This window comes from Tursiops truncatus, chromosome 3 (genome assembly GCF_011762595.2).
Source record: "Tursiops truncatus isolate mTurTru1 chromosome 3, mTurTru1.mat.Y, whole genome shotgun sequence".
Classification (NCBI taxonomy): domain Eukaryota; kingdom Metazoa; phylum Chordata; class Mammalia; order Artiodactyla; family Delphinidae; genus Tursiops; species Tursiops truncatus.
In genome coordinates, this window is record NC_047036.1 from 61400393 (window position 1) to 61426177 (window position 25785).

At 35.2% G+C, this 25785-nt stretch overlaps 1 protein-coding gene across 6 annotated transcripts in view; it reads right to left on the bottom strand.

Moving 5' to 3' along the window:
* AP3B1 (adaptor related protein complex 3 subunit beta 1) overlaps positions 1-25785 on the bottom strand; it is a 274518-nt gene that overhangs the window by 41551 nt on the left and 207182 nt on the right. The window contains exon 24 of one of the 6 annotated variants that reach the window (XM_073802234.1): positions 21490-21714. The exons of the other annotated variants lie outside the window; for them this stretch is intronic. Coding sequence (XP_073658335.1) covers positions 21499-21714 — 216 coding nt within the window. The 3' untranslated portion in view covers positions 21490-21498. Of the gene's footprint in view, positions 1-21489; positions 21715-25785 lie in introns of those variants that run through there. 6 annotated transcript variants of the gene reach the window in all.

Here is a 25785-nt window from a genome sequence, read left to right on the forward strand (position 1 = left end):
ACGTGTAGAGCACCATGAGAAAAACAGAACAAAAGCAGGAGTCTGGATTACAGGCAGCCAGGAATTAGCACTCTAGATATAAGGTTCTTTGAAGGTATGCCTTAAGTCATTTAAGAGCTATCAGCTTGTCTTAGTTGGTTAACTGATTTTCTCAATCTAACCCTGGGACACGTGGCCCAAATATTTGTTTTTTTCTACTTTGTCTCAAAATTCTGCACCTTTATTATAATAGTTAAAACAATGCTAAGGAATGTGCAAAGGAAGAAAAACAGTGTAATTCTCTCCACACATTCTTTCCACACTCAACCAAGTTCAAGAAGCACTTTTAACTTCTAAAAAAGGTCCTCCCTAACAATCTTCAAAGCTTATCTATGAGAGTGCAAAGAGACCTATGTTTTCTTTCACAATACATACCTCATAAAGGCACTCTGGGGTAATAATATACACTTTTTTAACTACAGAAAGGGGCTGACTGAAAATGTTTGATTGCTTTTTTTAACCTATTTTCTAAGTTCATACAAGTCATATTTAGCGAACCTCCTCCACTCTCTAAACTACATAGGTGATATTTTGTTCAATAAAACCAGTAGGTTTCATAAATACTTCATCAATTTCCATATGTAATACAATTAATCCTGACAAGAGAGCAAGATTTTAGTTCAACATTTTGTACATCAGATTACTTACTTATATTCCATATACATGATCTGTGGCTGCTTATATTCTAAGATGCTAAATGTCATGAATGGCTTTTCTTACTTCACAATTTATAAATAACAATTATTTTATTAAATGTTAAAAAAAAACAGGTAAAAAGTAAATTAATTAGTGAATGACCTAGACTGGGGCTGTGAAAATGAGGGTTTAAGAAAGGAGGCAGATACTTAAGTTTGAACAAAACAAATCATCTTGGGTAGGAGACAGCAAACTACAGCCCACAAGCCAAATACCACCTGCTGCTTGTTTTATAAAGTTTTATTGGAACATGGCCATTCTGTTCTTTGACATATTGTGGGTGGTTGCTTTTTGGCTCTACAATGAAAGAGATGAGTAGTTGCAATGCCTAACATATTTACTATCTGGACCCTTTACAGAAAAAGGTGGCTGACCCCTGATCTAAGGGCATACATGTTACATTCTTCCTTCTCCCCTCCCCTTCTCTTGTTGTCCTGAGAAACAGTTCTCCATGGATCTCTCACAGTTCTGTACATCTTCTAAGCAAAGGTATTAACAACTTTGTTCCTGAAAATCTTTTCAAGGATGTACAGCAAGCAGTCTTTGGAAATGGGTTAAGGGCCTCCTTCTGGGGCAAAGGTTGGACAGGTTTGCCAACAGACCCTTATGAAAGGTTGCGATCTTCTATGCTAAGGATCCTCTCCTCTAAAGCAACCCACTGCATATGCAGTCATTACCTAGCCTTCATTGCGTCACTCTGTGAAAATTGGGGCTCAGAGAAGTGGCAAGAATGATGTTACCCTGGCTTCTGCTACTGCTGTGAGTAACAAACTGTCCTTTGTCTTTGACACAGGAGTCTGGTGTCTTCTACCAGTACCCATGAAATTGTCTCAGGCTAACTTGTTAGCCTGAAAGTGAGGTAACATCTCATACCCTGCACAGTTCTTTGATACCTACTTTTCTGTTTTTTTGGTCATCTGACAATTCCCAGATCCACTTACTCCAAAGAGCTAAATTAACGTTGAGTAGGAGTATCATGTACAGCTGTGCAGTGGTAACTGACTGTGGATAAGATCTAAAAACCTAGCTTACATTCAAGGGTGCCTTTATGGAATGTGCACAATGGCACCACCAGGGTTAGCATGCTTTGCTAATGAGAAGTCTTCTTGACAAAGAAGCTACTTTTTTTTTCCACTTTCCTTTAAGTTGATGTTATGACCTGGCTAATTGTTTCTATGAGGTTCTGATGTATCATGATGTGTTCTGATGGCTGACAACAAAGTATCAAGTAAATTTTATGAAAGACACTGAGGAATCAAGAGTTCAATGTTTCAGGGTAGCTTTTATCTGGTTCAAGACTAAGTGCTGGTATTTTGAAGGAGCTTTCTCCCCAGTGTTCTACCCTGTAGTGGTTATATATGGGATTGTCTGCTCAACACATCTACCATCTTCTAGGAATGTTGCCACATTCAGTTCTCAGTGGAGCTGGCATGTTCTTATGCCACCTCATGATCTGACCACATTAACTGGTTCAGGAATGGGCACCTGGCCCAATGAGTTCCTTTCCTAGGATTTTTGGATTTGGGACTTAGGAAGTTGAGCCAGTCTCTCTCAAGTGGCTAAAATTCTGAGATTTAAAACTGTAATGTCTGTGGCCACATTTCCTGCCATATTGCTCAGTAAGAAATAAACAAAGAACAGGTGAGAGACAGAGTTCTGCTGGTATCTTTGGTTTGGATGGTTCTTGAAGCTGACATATTCCTACCCTTCCTGAAGCTTGGTTTTCTGTGAAATACTCTAGCATTCCTTCCTGAAACTTCCCTTTTTTTTTTTCCCTTAAGCTAGTTCAAATTCGGTTTCTATCATTTAACTCCCCCAACTCAACTACTAATCACAATTAGTCAGATTTCAGGACACTAACTGGGAAACTGGGGAATAAACTCATAATGGGATAAGGCGCTTTCTTGCTCCTTTTCCTAAAGCCCTGGTAGATATGTTATGGTGAGACTCAGGCATGGCATCTGATTAGGTTGAGCCATATGAATCTACCAACTCTGTACATCAAAGACTTGAATTACAGCAAAGGAAATAAAAGCAAAAATAAACAAATGGGACCTAATTAAACTTAAAAGCTTTTGCACAACAAAGGAAACTGTCAACAAAATGAAAAGACAATCTACTGGACAGGAGAAAATATTTGCAAATGATATGATCGATAAGGGGTTAATATCCAAAATATATAAACAGCTCATACAACTCAACATGAAAAAAACAAACAACCCAATTAAAAACTGGGCAGAAGAACTGAATAGACATATCTCCGAAGATGACATACAGATGGCTAACAGGCACATGGAAAGATGCTCAACATCATTAATTATCAGAGAAATGCTAATTAAAACCAAAATGAGATATCACCTCACAACTGTCAGAATGGCTATCTTCAAAAAGAACACAAATAACAAACATTGGCGAAGGATGCAGAGAAAAGGGAACCCTCCTACACTGTTGGTGGGAATGTAAATTGGTGAAAAACAGTATGGAGGTTTCTCAAACAACTAAAAATAGAACTACCATATGACCCAGTAATTCCACTCCTGGGTACATATCCAAAAAAACCGAAAACACTAATTTGAAAAAAATACATGCACTTCAATGTTCATAGCAACATTATTTACAATAGCCAAAATACAGAAGCAACCTAAGTGTCAATCAACAGATGAATGGATAAAGATGACGTGATATATATATGTACAATGGCATACTACTCAGCCATAAAAAGAACAAAAATTTTGCCATTTGCAACAACATGGATGGACTTGGAAGGTATTATGCTAACTGAAATAAGTCAAACAAAGAAAGATAAATACTGTATGATATCACTTGTATATGGAATCTAAAAAATAAAATACACTAGTGAATACAACAAAAGGAGCAGACTCACAGATATAGAGAACAAACTAGTGGTAACCAGTGGTGAGAGGGAAGGGGGAGGGGAAAGATGGGAGTAGGGGATTAAAAGGTACAAACTACTATGTATAAAATAAATAAGCTACAAGGATATATTACATAACACAGGGAATACAGCCAATATTTTATAATAACTATAAATGGAGTATAACCTTTAAAAAGTATGATTTATTATGTTGTTCATCTGAAACTTACATAATATTGTACATCAACTATACCTCAACAAGTAAAGAGAAGGAAAAAAAAAGTGGAATTAGCAATTCTTATGGTTCAACTTGCTTTGGTTCAAGGCTACTTAGTCCTACCTTCATTAAGAAAGAGGAATCTTATTTATTATGTTTATTATCTGTCTCTCCCTTTATTCCCCGCTTTTATGTTCAATTTACAAAACATAATTTTACCTATTTTCAGAACTCAAAGCATAATTTTTCTACTTTAAATGATTATAGAGATTTTCAGATAATATACCACTAGTGTTGGTCATAACTATACTTTACTTGATGTGGAGTGCTCAATTATAACACTGTTCCTAAAAATACTACAGTCTTTCAAGGAGCTTACTGTGATAAGCGGAGATTATCAATATTAATACTTGTTGGTTTTAGGATATGACTTGACTAGAAATTTTCTACTGTATATAACTGGACACAAATGAAAAATACCATATTTCTTAATAATTAGAAGGACTTCTATGATCCAAACACTATTTCTTATAGTATCTAGTTCAGGTAAAAGCATTATTTCCCATTAAATATTAAAACTTGTATAAATAGGATAGTATGAAAGACAATATTTGAAAACACTGGTTTTGATTTAATTATTTAACTACTAATGTTCAAAGAATTAAAAATTTAGCTGCATTATAAGCAAATGATATGGGTTATCCTCATTATTCCTGAGGAGGTAATTAGTTCACTAAATATAATAACTCTAAAATAAAAAGCCTTCTTCTAGAGTTAACAGAACAAAAAGCATCAAGTTAACAGTGAGAGAATCCTCTACAAATCTTTACACAGCATATGTTTAAATAATAAAAGTCATTTGTGTACCTTTAGATGGTTTATGAAAATAACCAATCAATTTTGCAGACACAACATTATTTCTAAAGGGAATCTATGTGACTCATGATGCCTGTAGATACACAGAGACAAACCACACATATTTTATCAGTTTATTACAGTAAGCAAATAAGCGTGGAATGAGAGTGCACATAACTGTCTACTTAGCGCTTACTGAAACATTTATAAGAGCTGTTATCTCCCTAATAACAGACAGACAGCGTGCAATTTTAGAGAGGAGAAAAGCTTCATATTTTTTAACACTTCACTAAAAAGTAACCGAAGAGTGTAAAATGAAAAATACTCTGTGCAGTAAGCTGGTAATGGACCATATTATCAACTCAAGTTAGATTTATAGGATACAAACTAGTCACTAATAGTTATTTTATGACATAGCATGTCTGCTTTTTTTGAGATTATTAAGATTAAAGTTGTAAAACTTCTTTTGAACATAGCTGTTCAAAATGACTGAATTATAAAATTTAAATGAGAACTGAAAATAAAACATGGATTATCAAATGCCTAAAAATAAACCTTGTTCAACATCTGCATTACTATTTCAGAGATGACACTTCCATGTAAAGCTTTATGAAAACAATATCTTCTAGTCTTTTTTGCTTTAATCCACATTCAGACACTTAATCATTTTTAAGTATTATCAATCTATTCTGTTTTTGGACTCCAAAAATATGAAGATCTGCAGTATATAAACTGCTCTCTTTGTACCTAGTTTTGTTTGGCTTATTTTACAGCAGTATCTATTTAGATATATAATTTATAAAAAATGACCAGACTGTAAACAGAGATACAGTTTCATCTTTAAAATTAGCACTTTTTAAACCAGTGTAAATCTCAACTGGTAAGAACTGTAATGCAGAAAGCTACAGTATTGTCTTATTCACCCAGTAAAATGTAGAAAGTGAGCCTATTTTATCTTTAATCTACAGTATTGGGTCTAGTACCTAGTACAGGATTTAAAAAAGCAAAGGGAAAATCTGCTTAACTGTTAGCTAGAACTATAAACATAACATTCAAAGAAGTATATTTCATTTTTCCATCGAATATTACTTTAAATAAATGGTTTATACTTCTAAAGATAACTTCCTCCTTATACATGTATATTTAGGTATTCTAGAAAGTAACTGTGTTCCTTGCTCCTATTTTATTTTAGTCATCAGTATATACAACGAAAAACGTGAGACTTTTCACCTCTTATTTTGGTAATAAATAAAAATGTATTTACAGAAAGATTTCAGTAATTATCAACAAACATTTAATGAGAACCTTACTTCACACATGGTATTAAGCAGGCTACAGCAAACTTGGCCTGTGGATCAAACCCAGTCCACTGCCTGTTTTTGTATAGTCTGTGGGCTAAGAATGGTTGTTACATTTTTAAATGGTTGAAAAAAATAAAAAGAAAACTAACATTGTTGTGACACTAAAATTATAAGACATTCTAATTCAATGTCCACAAACACAGTTTCATTGGAACGCAGCCACATTCATCCATTTCTGCATGACCTCTGGCTGTTTTACCACAATGGCAGAGTTGAGTGGCTGTGCTCTGCAAAGCTAAAAATATTTACTATCTGGCCCTTTACAAAATGTTTGCTGACCCCCATAGAGGATGTATTCAATTTCCATTGGTGTTGAGATGAGGAGAAAATTACTTTATAATAATACCCTATCCTTTCCCCTCCCCAAAGGTAAACCTGTAAGTCTCACTGTCGACATACTACTTTTTATAAATCTGAAATCCAGAGTGATGTGTATATACTTTTATTTACCACTTTCATAGAAAAATAGTTCCTGAACTATGGATGTAGATACGTTATACTATTCTTAGATATGTTCTACTATTTTTTTTCATATTTCCTTTCTGACTTTTGGTTTAAGGGTGCTAATAAAAACAAAACAATCTGGTTTCCAAAGTGTTTAGCAGAAAGGTTCCAATAATTGGTTACAAGAAATTTCGTCAGAACCGGAACAGTTTATATAAGCACAAACAATTATGTGTTGTGTTATTTGATAGATGTGATAATCATTTGATCTTTAGTTATACTGCTTTCTCACTGACAATATCAGTATCATATACAAAAGAAAATGTTAGTGTTCCCTTCCTTTGGAACCAAGCTCAGGACCTTGGCATTATCTTTGACATTCTTATTTCCCTCCTACAATTACTTGAGGAGTTTGATGTCTCTTGTATTCATTTTCTTCTTTTCTGTTGTCTACCACCAGCTTAGTTCAAGTCATCAATGACACTTAAGACATTAAAACATTTTTAAAAATTTTAAATTGCAAAAGAAGTGCATGCTTATTGAAAACAATTTCAAACAGTATGGAAATACAAGTAAAATTCCCTCAGGTTTAACCATAATTAACAATTTGGTGTCCCTCCCTATCTTTTGCTCCCCTTTTATTTCTGCTTGCCCATTCAAATTGGCCTCCCTGTCTCTAGATTCTTTCCACTCCAATCTGTACCACAGGCTCTTGTAAAAATAGTTCTCTTAAAAGTGTACCTCCCTTATACGCTCAGTGAGGAGGGGTAGAAAGTGCTGAGCTTTGAAGCCAGACAGATGAGCTGAACCTCTGGCTCTGCAACTTACTAATCCTATGACACTAAAAAAGTCACTCATGCTTTAGAGACCTCAATTTTCACATCTGTGAAGTGGGGAAACTACGACCTATCTTTTAGGGTTGTTGTAGATCTAGGCTAAATATAAAAAAATCTAGAGGAGTGAAGGGCCTGAAGATGTTAACGTGACAGGCACAAGTACGGGAGTGAGACATGATTTCAGAGTTGAAATGAAAGAGTATGTGGTTGAAATTCAGTACAGGTCAAAGTTATTGGTACTGAACAGATCAAGAGGCTGTGAGGTTACATATTGCACAGGTTGAAAATATGTACAGTGAGACGCCCCAGGATGATGGTGGGCTGACGAGATTATGTGGAAGATGCCAAGATCTTCACTGAATGTGGGTAAATGATTAAGAGATCCCAAGATGAGAATGACAAGGAAAGGAAAAGGGTATAGGAAGATGGAATGGGCCTCATACGAGGAAGGAACATGAGGATGAAAAGGGAATGGCCTAGATGAAACACCTGGGAGCTTCATACAAACCATCTTGCTGGTAATAATGATTTCGTCAAAGAATTCTAGAGAATTGTGAGTGAGGTCATGATGAGAATATTGGTTATGGGACAGCAAGATCCAAAGGGAGATTCTCAGAGGAAAGCCAGGCTACATAATAGTACTTTATAAAAGTATGTGAGGGGATTGGTAGTTGTTCCACACATTTCACAATGGGGCCACAGCACCTAAAAACCAGCCATGCTGCTTGCACTTAAATGAACTGTAACTTAGGAGACAGAGGGATATGGATCTCATCTAGATGAAGCTCTAGAGGAAGAAAAAGAAGTATGTCTTAGTTGACGTACAAATTGGAAAGGCAGTTTTATTACAGCTACTTTAATTTTAAATAACAGGGCTCTCCAGGGATGCTTTCTTTGAATCTGACAAAGAAGGAAAGGATCCTTTCTACATCACAGTGTCAGTTAGACAAACCATACATTGCTGTGGAATTCCTGACATAGGGTAAGTTTGGGGAAATAGGTCCTCTGAGACTACAGAGCTAGCGTGCACACTCGCTTACACGCTCTCTCACACCCACACACACGTATATTTACACATACATATATATATATATATATTTTTTTTTCTTTTCCTGATCTGTGCATAAATATTTTAAATTCTCCAGTGAGGAGGTAGGGATGGTAGAACACCTTGATTTACTACACAGGAACCTCTGAGTCTTTGGAGTCCACGTCTTTGGCAGCAAAACCTCTGATGACCGGGCTTTATTTTCAGTAGAGTCACCTGACTAGGAATTTTTCTGGATCAATACCTAGGACTGGGGCCTAGGTGCTTGTACTCTTGCACTGGTCCATGTGTTCTCAGGCTATCCCTATATTTGGCATATGAAACATCTTTCTTCAGAAGCAAGAAAGGCTATGGCTTCCCTCTTGTCAGGTAGAGTTAGTGCTGGCAGTGGTAAGTAAGAAAACATTAAATTTAAATTAGAAGACCTTCAAGTGATTGATGAGAAGAAAATTATTTAACTTCTTTGAGCATGAATTCGTAAAATAAAGAATAAAACTACTTAATTTGTAGGATCGTTTTTATAAGGATTCAGTGAGATACTTCATATGAAAGTGTTTTGTAGATGAAAGTACTCTTCTTTAATTGTCATTAAAGACAATGTTTATTGGCATAAGGGAAAAACACTGGCAGAACTAAGATAAGAATTGAACATTTTTAAGTGTCATTTCTGTCAAGTAATAATCTACAATTTCTTTTCCAATAAACACAAAGTATTCCTTATGATAAAGGAAAATAAAGGTCAGTCACGCAAGCTAGTGGGGAGATTGTTTCCTCTTTTTCAGAGAACTACAGGAAGTGGGAAGAACCAGCATTTATTACTTCTTTCCAAAGATTAATGATAACCGAGGAAACCTGTTTGAATATGACCTTAATTATGAATCAGTAGCCTTAGTCACCAGAATAACCTTCAAAAGAAAATCAATAAAATGAGATCAGATTTTTAAATTATCAGTTATTTAATAAACTAGGTATCTAAAAGTAGATTTCAAGTGAGAATTTCATAAGCACACATCATTTATGATGTGATGAGGAATCTCAAGATAAGTCTGAATGTCCTAACATCATAGGAAGACTACTAGGCTTTGAGGTATTTTATACTTCTTTACTTCATCAGGATTACAGTATTAAAGAACTCCTACCATCTATATATCTACCTTCAGTACTGAAATTATAGAATCCCACTTTTATACTAATTATAAGGAATTGACTCTTACTGTTTGGACATGTTGAAAAGAGCAATGAAGAATATCACTAAAAAAAATGTAACAAAGGTAACCAGAGGCAGCTGGATAGGGCACTAGATCAAACGTCAGGAGCCCTGGGTTATGGTTTCAACTCAGTCATATATTAGTAGTGAGAACTTAGCTAAATCACAGCCTCACTTAGCTTCTGTTTTTCTCCTCTGTAAAATGGGGCTAATTATACACATCCTGTCTGCTTCACTGAGTTGTTTTGAGGACAAAATGAGACTGTATGTGTGAAATTGATTTTTAAACTGTTCAATAAAAGGCATTATCGGGATTATTAGTAAATTGAGTTTCCTGTCAACATTAAAACATCAATCTGTCAGATAATATAAGGTCCTGAGGTTAAAAGTACATATCAGAAAGCTGAATCACCATTGGAGAAGGGCATTTAAAACAATACTGCTGTATTTATTGATAGTACCATCCAAAGGCCTTTAAAACAGTAATCCCTTCCCCCATGTCCTTTTTTTTTTTTTCCCTCTCTGTTAGTTGTGGGTGAAGAGGACTGTTCTCTAAAAGGTTTCTAAATGATGTTGATGTTAAGAAATATAGCATCACCATTTAACAGCCTTTTAAAGAGCAGTCCCTAGCATGGTCTTTGTTAACAACTGAGGGAGGAAGGGACTATTTTTTCAAAGGCTTTTAGAGGATGTTGTTAAAAGAATATATAGTGACATCATTTAAAAGCCTTTTAAATAATAGTTTTCCTTCCTTCCCAATTGTAATGTCCTTGGCTTTCATTTATTTTGTACTACAAGCTGAAAATGGACATGCCAACATATTTTTGGTTATGGCAGGCATCTGTTAGATAGAGAAGGATGCATTGCTTTAAAAAATGTTGATGTCTAGAAATAAATCCAGCTCTTCAAGAACATAGTACCAGTTCTATACAGGATGCTGGCCACCCACCTTTTCATTGAGTTGTGGTACGTTTTGCTTGTTTTCTCTAAGAGTTTACTGAAGACGATGCCACGCAAACAGGAAAGGAGTCATTACAAGATTTCCGGTGAGATAAATGTAATCCTACCACCCACTGCTACTTGAGTTAACTCTCCATCCAACTTATGACAAAATCTAACTCTAACTCCTATTCTGTTGTTTCATTAAATTATTTCTGTCCACTATTCCTCTGATTTTAGACTTTACTCCACTAGGGGACAGCAGTGGATACTTAGGGTTCCTCTCCTTATTTAGCTCTCAGGGAGAGGAAAAATTAAGTCAACCATTTGGTTCAAAGCACAAAGTCTGATAGCCAGTAAGCTTTGAGGTAGGTTAGCTTAGATCATCTTTCACGTAACACACCAAAGAAAAAAGAATTAGCTCCAGGGGTATAATCATAAAATAGGAAACAATTTTTCATTTCTTCTTATGCTGGGTCTTTTCAGAAAAGTGTTATTTCATTTTAAGGACAGGAATTCCTAGATCTACAACAGTTTGATGAAAAAAATAAACATTTAAAAATTCTAAAAGCACAGCCCTCCAAACACACTGTACTTTTCTTTTTGAATTTTTGAATTTAAGTTATTTTTTTATACAGGTTCTTATTAGTTATCCATTTTACACATATTAGTGTATATATGTCAATCCCAATCTCCCAATTCATCACACCACAACCGGCCCCCTGCCACTTTCCCCACTTGGTGTTCCTACGTTTGTTCTCTACATCTGTGTCTCTATTTCTGCCCTGCAAACTGGTTCATCTGTACCATTTTTCTAGGTTCCACAAATATCAGTTAATATACGATATTTGTTTTTCTCTTTCTGACTTACTTCACTCTGTATGACAGTCTCTAGATCCATCCACGTCTCTAGAAATGACCCCATTTAGTTCCTTTTAATGGCTGGGTAATATTCCATTGTATATATATACCACATCTTCTTTATCCATTTGTCTGTCAATGGGCATTTAGGTTGCTTCCATGACTTGGCTATTGTAAACAGTGCTGCAATGAACACTGGGGTGCATGTGTCTTTTTGAATTATGGTTTTCTCTGGGTATATGCCCAGTAGTGGGATTGCTGGATCATATGGTAATTCTATTTTTAGTTTTTTAAGGAACCTCCATACTGTTCTCCATAGTGGCTGTATCAATGTACATTCCCACCAACAGTGCAAGAGAGTTCCCTTTTCTCCACACCCTCTCCAGCATTTGTTGTTTGTAGATTTTCTGATGATGCCCATTCTAACTGGTGTGAGGTGATACCTCATTGTAGTTTTGATTTGCATTTCTCTAATAATTAGTGATCCTGAGAAGCTTTTCATGTGCTCCTTGGCCATCTGTGTGTCTTCTTTGGAGAAATGTCTATTTAGGTCTTTTGCCCATTTTTGGATTGGGTTGTTTTTTTAATATTGAGCTGCATGAGCTGTTTATATATTTTGGAGATTAACCCTTTGTCCATTGATTAGTTTGCAAATATTTTCTCCCTTTCTGAGGGTTGTCTGTTCATCTTGTTTGTAGTTTCCTTTGCTTTGCAAAACCTTTTAAGTTTCATTAGGTCCCATTTGTTTATTTTTGTTTTTATTTCCATTACTCTAGGAGGTGGATCAAAAAAGATCTTGCTGTGACTTATGTCAAAGAGTGTTCTTCCTATGTTTTCCTGTAAGAGTTTTATAGTGTGTGGTCTTACATTTAGGTCTCTAATCCATTTTGAGTTTTTTTTGTGTATGGTGTTAGGGAGTGATCTAATTTCATTCTTTTATATGTAGGTGTCCAGTTTTCCCAGCACCACTTATTGAAGAAACTGTCTCTTCTCTATTGTATATCCTTGCCTCCTTTGTCATAGATTAAGTGACCATAGGTGTGTGGGTTTATCTCTGGGCTTTCTATCCTGTTCCATTGATCTTTCTGTTTTTGTGCCAGAACCATATTGTCTTGATTACTATAGCTTTGTAGTATAGTCTGAAGCCAGGGAGTCTGATTCCTCCAGCTCCATTTTTTTCCCTCAAGAATGCTTTGGCTATTTGGGGTCTTTTGTGTCTCCATACAAATTTTAAGATTTTTTGTTCTAGTTCTGTAGAAAATACCATTGGTAATTTGATAGAGATTGCATTCAATCTGTAGATTGCTTTGGGTAGTACAGTCATTTTAACAATATTGATTCTTTCAATCCAAGAACATGGTATATCTCTCCATCTCTTGGTATTATCTTTAATTTCTTTCATCAGTGTCTAATAGTTTTCTGCATATAGGTCTTTCGTCTCCCTAGGTGTTTATTCCTAGGTATTTTATTCTTTTTGTTGCAATGGTAAATGGGAGTGTTTCCTTAATTTAGTGTATAGGAATGCAAGAGATTTCTATGCATTAATTTTGTATCCTGCAACTTTACCAAATTCATTGATTAGCTCTAGTAATTTTCTGGTGGCATCTTTAGAATTCTCTATGTATAGTATCATGTCATCTGCAAACAGTGACAGTTTTACTTCTTCTTTACCAATTTGTATTCCTTTTATTTCCTTTTCTTCTCTGATTGCTGTGGCTAGGACTTCCAAAATTATGTTGAATAATAGTGGAGAGAGTGGACATCCCTGTCTTGTTCCTGATCTTAGAGGAAATGCTTGCAGTTTTTCACCATTGAGACTGATGTTTGCTTGGGTTTGTTGTATATGGCCTTTATTATGTTGAGGTAGGTTCCCTCTATGCCCACTTTCTGGAGAGTTTTTTTTTATCATAAATGGGTGTTGAATTTTGTCAAAAGCTTTTTCTGCTTCTATTTAGATGATCATATGGCTTTTATTCTTCAATTTGTTAACACGGTATATCACACTGATTGATTTGCATATATTGAAGAATCCTTGCATCCCTGGGTTAAATCCCACTTGATCATGGTGTATGATCCTTTCAATGTGCTGTTGGATTCTGATTGCTAGTATTATGTTGAGGATTTCTGCATCTATATTCATCAGTGATACTGGTCTGTAATTTTCTTTTTTTTGTAGTATCTTTGTCTGGTTTTGGTATCAGGGTGATGGTGGCCTCATGGAATGAGTTTGGGAGTGTTCCTTCCTCTGCAGTTTTTTTGAAGAGTTTGAGAAGGATGGGTGTTAGCTCTTCTCTAAATGTTTGATAGAATTCACGTGTGAAGCCATCTGGTCCTGAACTTTTGTTTGCTGGACGATTTTTAATCACAGTTTCAATTTCATTACTTGTGACTGGCCTGTTCATATTTTCTGTTTCTTCCTGGTTCAGTCTTGGAAGGTTATACCTTTCTAAGAATTTGTCCATTTCTTCCAGGTTGTCCATTCTATTGGCATAGAGTTGCTTGTAGTAGTCTCTTAGGATGCTTTGTATTCCTGTGGTGTCTGTTGTAACTCCTCCTTTTTCATGTCTAATTCTATTGATATAAGCCCTCTCTTTTTCTTGATGAGTCTGGCTAATGGTTTATCAATTTTGTTTATCTTCTCAAAGAACCAGCTTTTAGTTTTATTGATCTTTGCTATTGTTTTCTTTGTTTCTATTTCATTTATTTCTGCTCTGATCTTTATGATTTCTTTCCTTCTACTAACCTGTTTGTTTTGTTTGTTCTTCTTTCTCTAGTTCCTTTAGGTGTAAGGTTAGATTGTTTATTTGAGATTTTTCTTGTCTCTTCAGGTAGGCTTGTATTGCTATAAACTTCCCTCTTAGAACTGCTTTCGCTGCATCCCATAGGTTTTGGATCATCGTGTTTTCATTGTCATTTGTCTCTAGGTATTTTTTGATTTCCTCTTTGATTTCTTCAGTGATCTCTTGGTTATTTAGTAATGTATTGTTTAGCCTCCATGTATTTGCGTTTTTTACATTTTTTCCCCTGTAACTGATTTCTAATCTCATAGCGTTGTGGTCAGAAAAGATGCTTGATATAATTTCAATTTTCTTAAATTTACTGAGGCTTGATTTGTGACCCAAGATGTGACTGATCTATCCCGGAGAATGTTCCGTGTGCACTTGAGAAGAAAGTGTAATCTGCTGTTTTTGGATGGAATGTCGTATAAATATCAATTAAATCTATCTGGCCTATTGTGTCATTTAAAGCTTCTGTTTCCTTATTTATTTTCATTTTGGATGATCTGTCCATTGGTGTGAGTGAGGTGTTAAAATCCCCCACTATTATTGCGTTACTGTTGATTTCCTCTTTTATAGCTGTTAGCAGTTGTCTTATGTATTGTTCCCTAATTGTTCCATTCTACTGTACCTGACCAACTCTAGCCCATAATGATGTTAGTTACGTTCCATTTTTACATTCCCTATAATTTAATTTTCATAATATTATTTAACTTTATGCATTCAACATGATTACTTAACTTTATTCTTATGCACCATGTAAACAGCAAAGTGCTAAGTCTGGACAATAATTTTTTTGCATGTTTTTGCATGATTTTTTAAAAATATAAATAACTTTTGAATTCTCTGTTGCCTTAATAGCACAAGTGAGTTAGTTATTTGTGCCTATAATTATGTGATAATAAATACTTTTACGTTTTAAAATATTTAAAAATCTGCATAAGAAGTCATGTCATTTGACACATTTTCCATTATCTACTGAGATAAATCAATGTTTCACTGAGAAATGCTAGTATAATTGATTCTAATAAATGAAAATTGGCAAAAGTTTGAAATAAAATTGACTTGAAGCATCAAAAAGACAGCAATAGAAAGGTACAGATACAAAATTTAATATGACTGATCTGAAAATTTCAAATTTCTCTTAATTTGAGTGGTCTGACCAGAGTTAAGTAAAACTGCCACAAATAAGAACTTCTTGGTTAGACAGCTTTGAATTCTAGGAATAGTGATTACCATGGTGTCATCAATATCAAGACCCAAGAGTACATGCTTATATGTGGTGCTGCACTCTGGCTCTGCATCAGAATGACCTCCATAACGCCACGGTCCTACCCTTCCTCTCTTCTACAATTTGACAGGTGAGGTATAAATAGCTGACTCATCTTCTTCTTCATGTACAGGTTCTATACATGAGGTGGTATACAGAATAATGGATCCCCAAAAGTGTCTAAGTCCTACCCACAGAATCTATAAATATGTAATGATGCATGGCAGGGGGGAATTAAAATTGTTAAACAGCTGAGTTTGAGATGAGATTTTCCTGGATTGTCTGTGTGGGCCAATGTAATTGTACAGATCCCATAAATGAAAGAGGGAGGCAGGAGAGTCAGTGTCATAGTGATGCAGTGTATGGACAACTTAGTCATTGCTGGCTTTGAGCCAAGGAATGTGGGCAGCCTCTAAAAGTTGGAAAAGGCAAGAAAAAAGATTTTCCCCTAGAGCCTCTAGAAAAAAACACAGCTGTGCTGACACATTGATTTTAGATAGTAAGACTCATTTTGGACTTTGACCTCCAGAACTGTAAGATAATAAATTTGCATCGTTATAAGCCACCAAATGTGTGGTAATGTAGCAGTAACAGGGAGCTAATAAAAGTAATTATAATGTCTAGTTGCAAACTACTGTTCTGAATTCTTGTGTTGTAAAACCCATCTGTGGAGTCTATGGTATAATGTTTATTTGCATATATCTTTCAATGGCTGATCTGTGATGAGAGGCATCAACAATTCTGCTTTCTGTATAGTATTTTCTCATTGGACTTAAGCTCTAAATAGCATAGACACTAATAATTTGAGTGGCTTTCATACTGGATAGTTACTTGTCAGAATCATTTGGAAGACTGGTTTATAAAAAATTCCCCTCCCCTAATACTTCCTTTATTTTTAATGAACACACTAAGTTGGCTTTGATCCATTTGGTTAACAGACAGGTACTGAGAACCAATGAAAAAAATAAAAGATGAACTGTCTTCCAAAGGCTCCAATTTAATGCGCTGCATATTACCTAAGACTACATCTTAACCCTTAGTATGTATTAGTTTTTCTGATAAAATATGCATACAAAAAACATTTTGGGGCTTCCCTGGTGGCGCAGTGGTTTAGAGTCCTCCTGCTGATGCAGGGGACGCCGGTTCATGCCCTGGTCCGGGAAGATCCCACGTGCCATGGAGCGGCTGGGCCCATGAGCCATGGCCGCCGAGCCTGCAAGTCCGGGGCCTCTGCTCTGCAACGGGAGAGGCTACAGCAGTTAGAGGCCCGCGTACCCCACACACACACACACACACACACACACACACACACACACACACACACACACACACACACACACACACACACACACACACACACACACACACACACACACACAAGAAACATTTTGTATGAATTCCATACAAGCCGAAAGGGGATTATAGTAGCCAGACACTTGGGTGATGAGACCCAAGACAGACAAGTTTCCATGGGGGAAAATGAAGGAACCAAGAAAAATACTGGAGCGTTTGGGTGGGGCAGAACAAGTTTAGGACAATGAAACATCTAGGCAAGAGAAGGAGAGGGTAGGTATTACATGAGTAATAATCCTGAATGTTACAGTTTTTTCCAGCACCATCTTTTTCTGAAACAAGCACAATAAAAAAGTCAGATTTTTAAAAAGGTTATACTGAGTCTCTGAATCTGAATTCTTAACCATTTTACAAGCACTCACCTAAAAGTTAACATCATAACTCCTGGGATAAATAATGCAGATGTACCAGTGGGTGCTTATGCAACCAGGTCTACATGAGAAAAACGAAACCACCAGAGATATAAGCAAATACTGCTCAGAACAAACTCAATTCAGTCTGTGTTGGCTTGACAGAAATGTATGTAGAATGGCAAAATGTTTCTTGGTGGAAATTTCACATCTGTCAATTATTTTACAGAAGGCATTCAGTATTACCATCCAAGATAAAAGGATTCTTCTCTGAAGATTCGGCAGCATTAGTAATTTCCTCTGTCAAGGACTATAAACCTCCATGGAAGCTCTACTGTACTCGTTTATGGTCTCTGTTTCCAAAAGGCTGTAAGATGTTTTCAAAACTGTAACCATGGCTTACTTTTTTAATTTGCTGCCGCTCATACCATAATGTTCTGAATATGGAAGACATTCCCTTCATGTTTATTAATAGAATGTTCAGGTTAAAAAAAGCTTTCACTAAAAAAACCATAACCTCCAAAGCTTTTTACTAGAAGCAAAAGAGAACTAGCACTACCCATAGATATGGAGTCTGCAAAGAATGTGAAGAACTTTAACCTACATTAACTATTCTATCCAAACTATTCTTGGAGATCTGAGAGAACTGAGAAATTTCATATAACTATGATATGTAATTTTTATGTTTAATCTAACACCTGCTCAGATCATTTCACTGCCACTTGATATATAATAGCACTTTTTGGTTGAGAGCTTTGAAATAAGTATTGAGCCACATATCTATAAAAATATACTCTGAAAAGCATATTGGTGAATTTCAGAATACATACAATCTGGTCAAGTATCAAAAAAAGATATACGCTATGATTCCCTCCAGCCATTTATTGAAAGACTGGTGAATTGATAACCTTCTCCAGATGTGTAACGTTCTTTTAAAAATTAATTAAAAGGTACTGTTTTCTAAGGAAGAAACAGTTAAAAGAAGTCAGACACTACTTTCTGAGAGTTTCCTTTAAACTCTTCTATTTCTCCCCTGAGTGTTTAAAATTAGCAAGGCATTCAAACTTGTTGGGTGGTACCTCTATGCGTTTTAGCAAATAGAAGCTACGTAAAACTTCAAATTCCTTTTTTCTTTCCAAAACCCTTGGGAAAATTTCTGATTCAAATTAAATATTATAGAAGGTATAAGACTAAATTGACAGTGGCTGACATGTGTTTACAGTCCACCTAAAATTTGCTTTTGTGACTAAGTTGTTTCATGTAATCCCCAGAAGTAAAACAGACAGGTATTTGAACATTTTCTGGCACAAAACATGTCTCTGTCACAAAGCAATATCTTAATCTCAAATTCATATTTAGAATCACTACTTTGAGTAGCACTGCCACTGCACAAGGCCTGTATGTATCTTCACACTGTGTATTATCACCCAATGACAAACTTGACGTTTTATGAAGGGCCAGCCCCCTTTCACACTGACATCCTCTGTACCCTGAGTAAATAACTAACAATTCATTTCCTAACCTTGACTGTAGAGTCCAGCCTTTCCACCATTCCTTTTTTTTTCTTCTTTCCAAACAAGTGACAAAGAACAAGGAAGCTGATTGAAGGGGTCCATTATGTATCAACTTAAAGAAAGGCAAAGTGATTGATGAAACTAGCAGTCACCTTCACTGCTAGCTACTGCACCTGTATCCTTTTTGTCAAATGACCTGAAAATCCTGCTGACAGTTTAACATTCACTACAAGGATACACAGGATGGAACTACAGTTTTCGATATTTCTATTTGCAATGAAATCTTTAGAGACATGATTTGAAAACAGTAGTTAAATTTTATAATTTTCTAAGGTTTACATTTTCCTCTTATGTAGTCACTGTTTGCTATTAACTTGCTTTGCAAAACTACTGTCATGGGGGTGCATGGAGTGAGGAGGAGGAGGATGGTAGGCAACATGAATGCTTGTTTTAAACTTTATCTTTTTGTTTTGCTGGCAGAGGCAAGATTGTTAGCAGGATTCCTTCTGCCAAATTATTGGATGAATTACAATTAATTGTACTGCTAGAAGAGGTAGGATGGTCAACATCTCAAAAAATAATTATTAATTAAAATAAAAGTAAAAATGCAGCATTCTAAAAAAAATAGTACTTTACCTAAACAACCTAAAGTTGTTTCTCAACCTTCAATAGGTGATGGGCTTAGTGAATTCACTGGATAACCAAGTAACTAAGAATTTCTTCTGTGGATGGGTAAGTTTACCTAAATTAAATAACTCATGTTCAGTCACAAGCTTACTGTGTTGGAAATAAAAATTTCACTAGGCAACAGTGACACAATTGAGAGCCAGAAAATCTCAAAAGAAGCCACTGTTCTCTGTGTGGACATAGCACCATTTCCTCTGGGCATTTATTACCTGTTAAAAACCAATCTTTTGGTGAGTGGCAGTTCAGGGTTTTTGAGAGCAAGCTGCAATATTTCTTCAGGTCTGCAGCGTCATAATTAAAGCTGAACTGAGCGGAATTGGAGAGGGAAGGTCAGTGAGGTGCCGTATGAGAGATGAGGCTGGGCTGATGGGCACCAAATGAACAAATTATGATGGGCCCCACTCAATGTGATGAGGTCAAATGCTTGTTTCTACCCACTGACAGTTCAATTTCCCTGAAATGTCTCTCGGTTCTCTATGAGCTAATTATGAATGAAAAGTTATCAACTGCTCATGCCAAAGGGGGCTTAAATACTATTTTGTGGAGTTCTTAATGTCAAAATATTGTTCAAAACAGCATACTGTCCCACTCCAAATACAATGTGTGGGTTAATCTAAATACCAGTGAAACACATCAGTTTTCCTCAGGTTTTTCACAGTGTATACAATAAAGCAAATTCTCCAGCACTTGTCAGCAGCTTAATAAAATTCTTTTTTAATTTAAAAAAATAAAAAAGGAGATAATTTTATCAGGTAAATCTACATTATACTTACAACTCACTTTCATGGTAATAGCAGTACAGTGCTTATAGTTTTGCATATCACAGGCTACAAAATCTTCAAATAGAACTATATATTTTTTTCAGGAATGATGTTACTGAATTGTTAGCTTCTAGGCATCAATACCCAGATTTACTCCAGCATACAGATTTATTATACAAAATCAGCTCAAGAGCCACTGACAAAACGTAAACTCCATTTATGGAACCAGTTTTTGAGGAACAATTTTCCACAGCCTGCATTTATGATGGACAATTATTTTCCTTCTCTTTGAATCCTGTGATGGATGATAAATATTTGACAGAACTAATAAGGATCCTACTAATTAAAAAAATGTCTATTGCTTCAATTAATAATACAAAAACAGATGAAAATGATAAAATGTGCTGCGACCCTACTATGTGCCAATCACTATGCAAGGGACTTTCATGTAAGGATGTTTAACACAGTAAGTAGTCTGATAGCTTTCTAACAATATACAACACATATAAAAGCTTTGGATCAATGTCCTGAGATTAGAGGGTACATCACACTAAAAATAGTATCTGTATAAAATAAAATATAGCACTGAGCTTAAATTGTAAGAAGAATTATAAAATATGTAAGCATAATGCACCTGAAAATAACACATGTCAACTTTCTCACTGCCACTAAATGAAAAGGAATTTTGGAATGGGCTCTTTAAGAATAGATTTAAAGTATAAACATAAGAAGTACTTGCTGGAAGTGGGGCAGAGCGAGGGAAGGATCAATTATGATGCAGGTAAAGATAACCGGATATCAAAAAATGAGTCTGAAGTAGGGAAAAACTTTTGCCATTTAAAAACATCATATGTAGATACGTATGCACGCATATTTTTGGTAATTTACCTATAATGAAAAAGTTTTTACTATTAAGCATTGTTTCTACATTTGATATAATATACTTAGATATACAATGTCAATTTATATGATTCCTTACGAAATATTATCATATATATATATATTCATGTTTAGAGATCACAATTTAATTCGTTTATTAAAAGATCCCTTCTGGAAGTTGATTTTTTTCTAATTCTTATTGTAATTGCATTGTTCTAATCTTGTATTATAAAGGCAGCTGCTTGCCTATCATTTGTACTTTCCTCGTTAATCCTGACTCAGTGAATTAACCTTTAATTACAGCCGTTAAAATTGAAATGAGCCTCTTGTCTGGCTGGGGCTGCCCCCTTTCAGTGCATGACTCTGATGAAAATTTTTAGGGTCAATGAATATGTCCCATGTCATGTCTGATAGCTGCTAAAGATGTGAGGAGGTAAATGTTACCTTAGAAAGATGTGCTTTAAATTTTTAGGAGATCTGCTTTATCGATGGGAAAATAAAATAAAAATGACAATTTCAGTTTCTCAGTTTACCATGCTGTATTTTTAGCCAAATTGAGAGCATATAAGAAATATAAAGAATGGGTTAGGGCTTCCCTGGTGGCGCAGTGGTTGAGAGTCCGCCTGCCAATGCAGGGGATACGGGTTCGTGCCCCAGTCCAGGAAGATCCCACGTGCCACGGAGCGGCTGGGCCCGTGAGCCATGGTTGCTGAGCCTGCGCGTCCGGAGCCTGCGCGTCCGGAGCCTGTGCTCCGCAACGGGAGAGGCCACAACAGTGAGAGGCCCGTGTACCGCAAAAAAAAAAAAAAAAAAAAAAAAAAAAGAATGGGTTATTAAGATATATTTAGTCAAACAATTTAAAACAATAACTTATTCTCCATTTTAGCCTTAAGTGTTACATGCTATAATAAAAGAAATATGTAAGGATCACAACTACTTTTTAGATAGGTGCTTGATAGGAATAATAAACTAACAGATTATCAATACAGTCCTTTAAACTGACATCAGTGGGAATGGATTCTACAATATAATAATGAAGCTGGAAAACAGTAAAGATTAATCTCATTCATTTAATACACTTTTGATGAGCACCTATTACGTATCAAGCACTGGAAACAGAAAGGCCAATAAAAAGGCCCTGTCCTATCTTCCAGGGACCCAGAGTCTAAGTTTTCTCATATTAATATGTTTTAATAAAAAAGATAAGGCACCTTTCCCCTGCGCTAATGCTGATGTTGACTAAAGTCACTTGCCGTCTCCCACTTTATTCCCCATAGACCTCTAAAGAGCTAGAACTGAGGGACCTTAGAAACAATCTATTACAGTCTTCTAATTTCACAGATGACAACCTGAACAGAACTCAAATTTTGATGTACTAGCTTAAATTTACAAGATAACTTTGGCAGGGCACATGTTCAGTGAACCATGAATGCCAAAATCTTCAGAAATAAATGAGTTTCCAAAATTATGTATTTTTAAAAACTTACTCTGAATATTTTCAAGTGTACACAAAAGCACAGAGAATAATATAAAGAAGAACTAGGTGCTCATCACTAAGTTTCAAAAAGTTATCAACATTTGTCCAATCCTGTTCAATCTAATCTTTTGCTCTACTTTTGAATTACTTAAAGGAAACTCGAGATATGATCTAATTTCATCAGTAAATATTTTGGTTTGTATATCTAGCAGATAAAGACGTGTCAAGAAAACTTACAATACTATTACCATACCTAAAAGAAAAAAAATTCCCCCAATTTAATGTAAAATACAGTATTCACATTTCCGTGACAATCATATATATGTCTTTTCAGAGTTGGTTTGCTTCAATCAGGATTCAAACAAGATACACACATTACATTTGGTTGGTATCTCTCTTAACCTAAATTATGCATGTTAAAGAAGAACTTACTGGAAAATTTTTTTTTTTTAGCAGAAGTGTATAGTAGATCTGCAGTAATAATTTAGCATTTGGGGGAGATATTTATATATTCAGTAATGTGGAACAGCTGCAAATGTAGAGAAATAACCCTTTATTGATAGGCCTATAAAAGCTGTCTGTAATTACATTCCTGAATGATTTGAATAACAGTGTGTCTGATATATTTTAAGATAAGTGGCTTTTACTTTTCTTTGATATTAGGGTCATATACTGTACTTATCTATATTTTTATTCCATGTTCTCCTCTCTCTGGTAATAAATTAATTTCTTAGTGTTAGTTTGGCATGTGCCCTAAAGCTAAATTCATTTTCTTTTCCTTTGCAGAGAAACAAAGTTTTTCTAAGTATTACAATAATATATTTCATGTTTAGGCCAGGTTCCTCATGTTAAAAGGTTAAATACTAATAAATAATACTTAATAGAATGGAAAATCAATTCTCCATACCATGCCTTGTCCTATGTTCAGAAAATTTCTGGCAAGCGTTTTAAAGAGGAACAGAGGTAACAGAAGTTAACTTGACTGATGTATGAATAAATAATAATTAATACATGATTGGCCAATGCACATTTTAATCTAAGATATCTTAAAGCTTAAAAACAGTATTTTTCACTGCAAATATCACAATTCAACACAAGCAACGAAATTTGCAACATGGCAGTTGATAGTAACACAACGTTCAATCAACTTCGAATGTGGAAAATAAAATTGCCACAAAAGATTAAATCCTCTTTAAACAAATGGTATTTTAAAACCTCTTATTTCCTATTGTAGTAATATAATTATAATAAATGAAAGCTAAAAACCATAATCTTAGGAAAGAATTCTCAAGTGAACTGCCTCAGCTCTGAAGAGGGAACCCACAGCAAGGGACAGGAACTATTCACCATAAAATAGAAGGAAGAGAAAAAGAAAGGCCCAGGCCTTCTTTACCAACACCTCTTTAATCCTTCCATTTCTTACAAATTTATACACATATTTTCTTTTTTTTGATGGTGACCTTTTTTTTTTGCCATAATAATTACTAGTTAATTAATAACTACAATTATCATCTGATACAGTGGATTTTTCATTGTGGAGAATTCATTTCTTAGACTGGCATATATTTGCTTAAGCCAAATAAAAAATATTTTTATAATAAAAAGCCTGCAATTAAAAATAACAATGTCTTTTTAAAAAGTAGCTCCTAAAAAAAAAAAAGGTAGCTCCTTTTAATAATCTAGGAAAGGGAGAGATGATCATGGTCTGTTACTAACTATGAGACCCCTGAAGTAGCACAGAAATAAAAAGATGAAGCAGTAGTACGGCATACCGTAAAGGTTAATTTAAAAATTAAAGCAACTCATACCTAGAAGAGAACTGAATAAAAGAATAAGGTGGGACATGGCTGGGCGATGGAAGCACAAAATACTGTCAAAGTTTAATTAAAAAATGTTTTCAATTTAAGCAGACCCAGGCCAGTGACTTTTCATTATTTTTAACACAGTTCCATGACTACTGACATTTTCATCAGAACAAATAAAGGATTTTTCCCAAATTTAAAATGACAAAATTATTTTTAATTTTAACTTATAATTTCTTCCTCCTCTAAAGTCAAAGAAATTTGATCTTAGCTGGATTTGTCTCTTAGCCTGAGGCTTAAATACACCTTAAGTTTTTAAAGTATAAAAAATATATATATTAAAAAAATATAGTTCTTCCACCATATTAGAAAACAATCTTTATCACAGACATATTATCATTTGTTTCGGGAATGAGACTACATATTCATGAAATGTCTGGTACATGACTTAGTAAAACACTTGTATTCAACAAAAACTCTCTCAAAGCAATCTGTCCTTGTAGACAAACTAGAAGGAAGCTGGCACTCTGGCAGTAGAAGACAAGCAGACTGGAAAACAAAACTAAAATGCCCTAGCCTAGATCAATTTTAAAAAAGAGAAAGACCTACCTAAAAGTCCACTTCGGAGAAATGAAAATCAAATTTGATTACAACTGTCCGTCACTATGATGTGCAATTATCCTAATAATTCCAAATGCTGGTAAGTTTCAAACTGAGAAAATCAGGTTCTGCATCATGAATTATGGTTTGTTTTTTCTTCATATTGTTTTAAAACTGACAAAGTAACCTCTGTGCCAAAAGCAGGTCTGATAGGTACTCTTGATTTTCCAATTAATTTCCTATAATACAAACTGGGTCAGGATCTCATTCCTAATCATGGATAGTTGTAACTTCAGTAGTTGCCAGTCTTTATCAATAGCAAAAGTTATAAGCCTACTTTCTAGCTATTCTTCTATATTCCTTAGAGAAGCTTCATAGAACTAATCAGATGGTGAAATTGGCTTGTGTATAAAAAAATGCCTCTACCTTGCCTCACTCTGCCTGCCTAAGGGCATTACATACGGGTTTCCTTCTTCTTACCTTCAGCCTGTAAATCCTTGAAGGGGTTGGGGGGCCTTAGTTAAGTGGCTTTTTGGTCTTACTGACAGTGTCATCTTTTCGCTGGTCACAGGAAAATTCCATGCTGGCTACCCATAATAACATGCACAGACCTCAGTTTAATGCTGCTGTTGCTACTGTCTTTACTGTGACATTGTGAGGCTTTATTTCTTCATTAAGTGATGAAGTGATGCTCCACAGCACCAATTCAAGGAAAGCAGAAGGTGAACAGCATGTACTCAAAATTATCCTTTTACTTCTTGTTAGAGGAAAAGTAGTTCAGATATCTAAATTCTAAACTGTGTTCAATGTCAAAAGTTAACTCCTGCTAGATCTTAAGCTACTATTGTACAGAGGGACTGTGGAGTTTAGCCAATATAAAATAATAGTGTTTATGTACGGAGTCAGAGAAATAATGACAACTTGTATCTATAGAAAT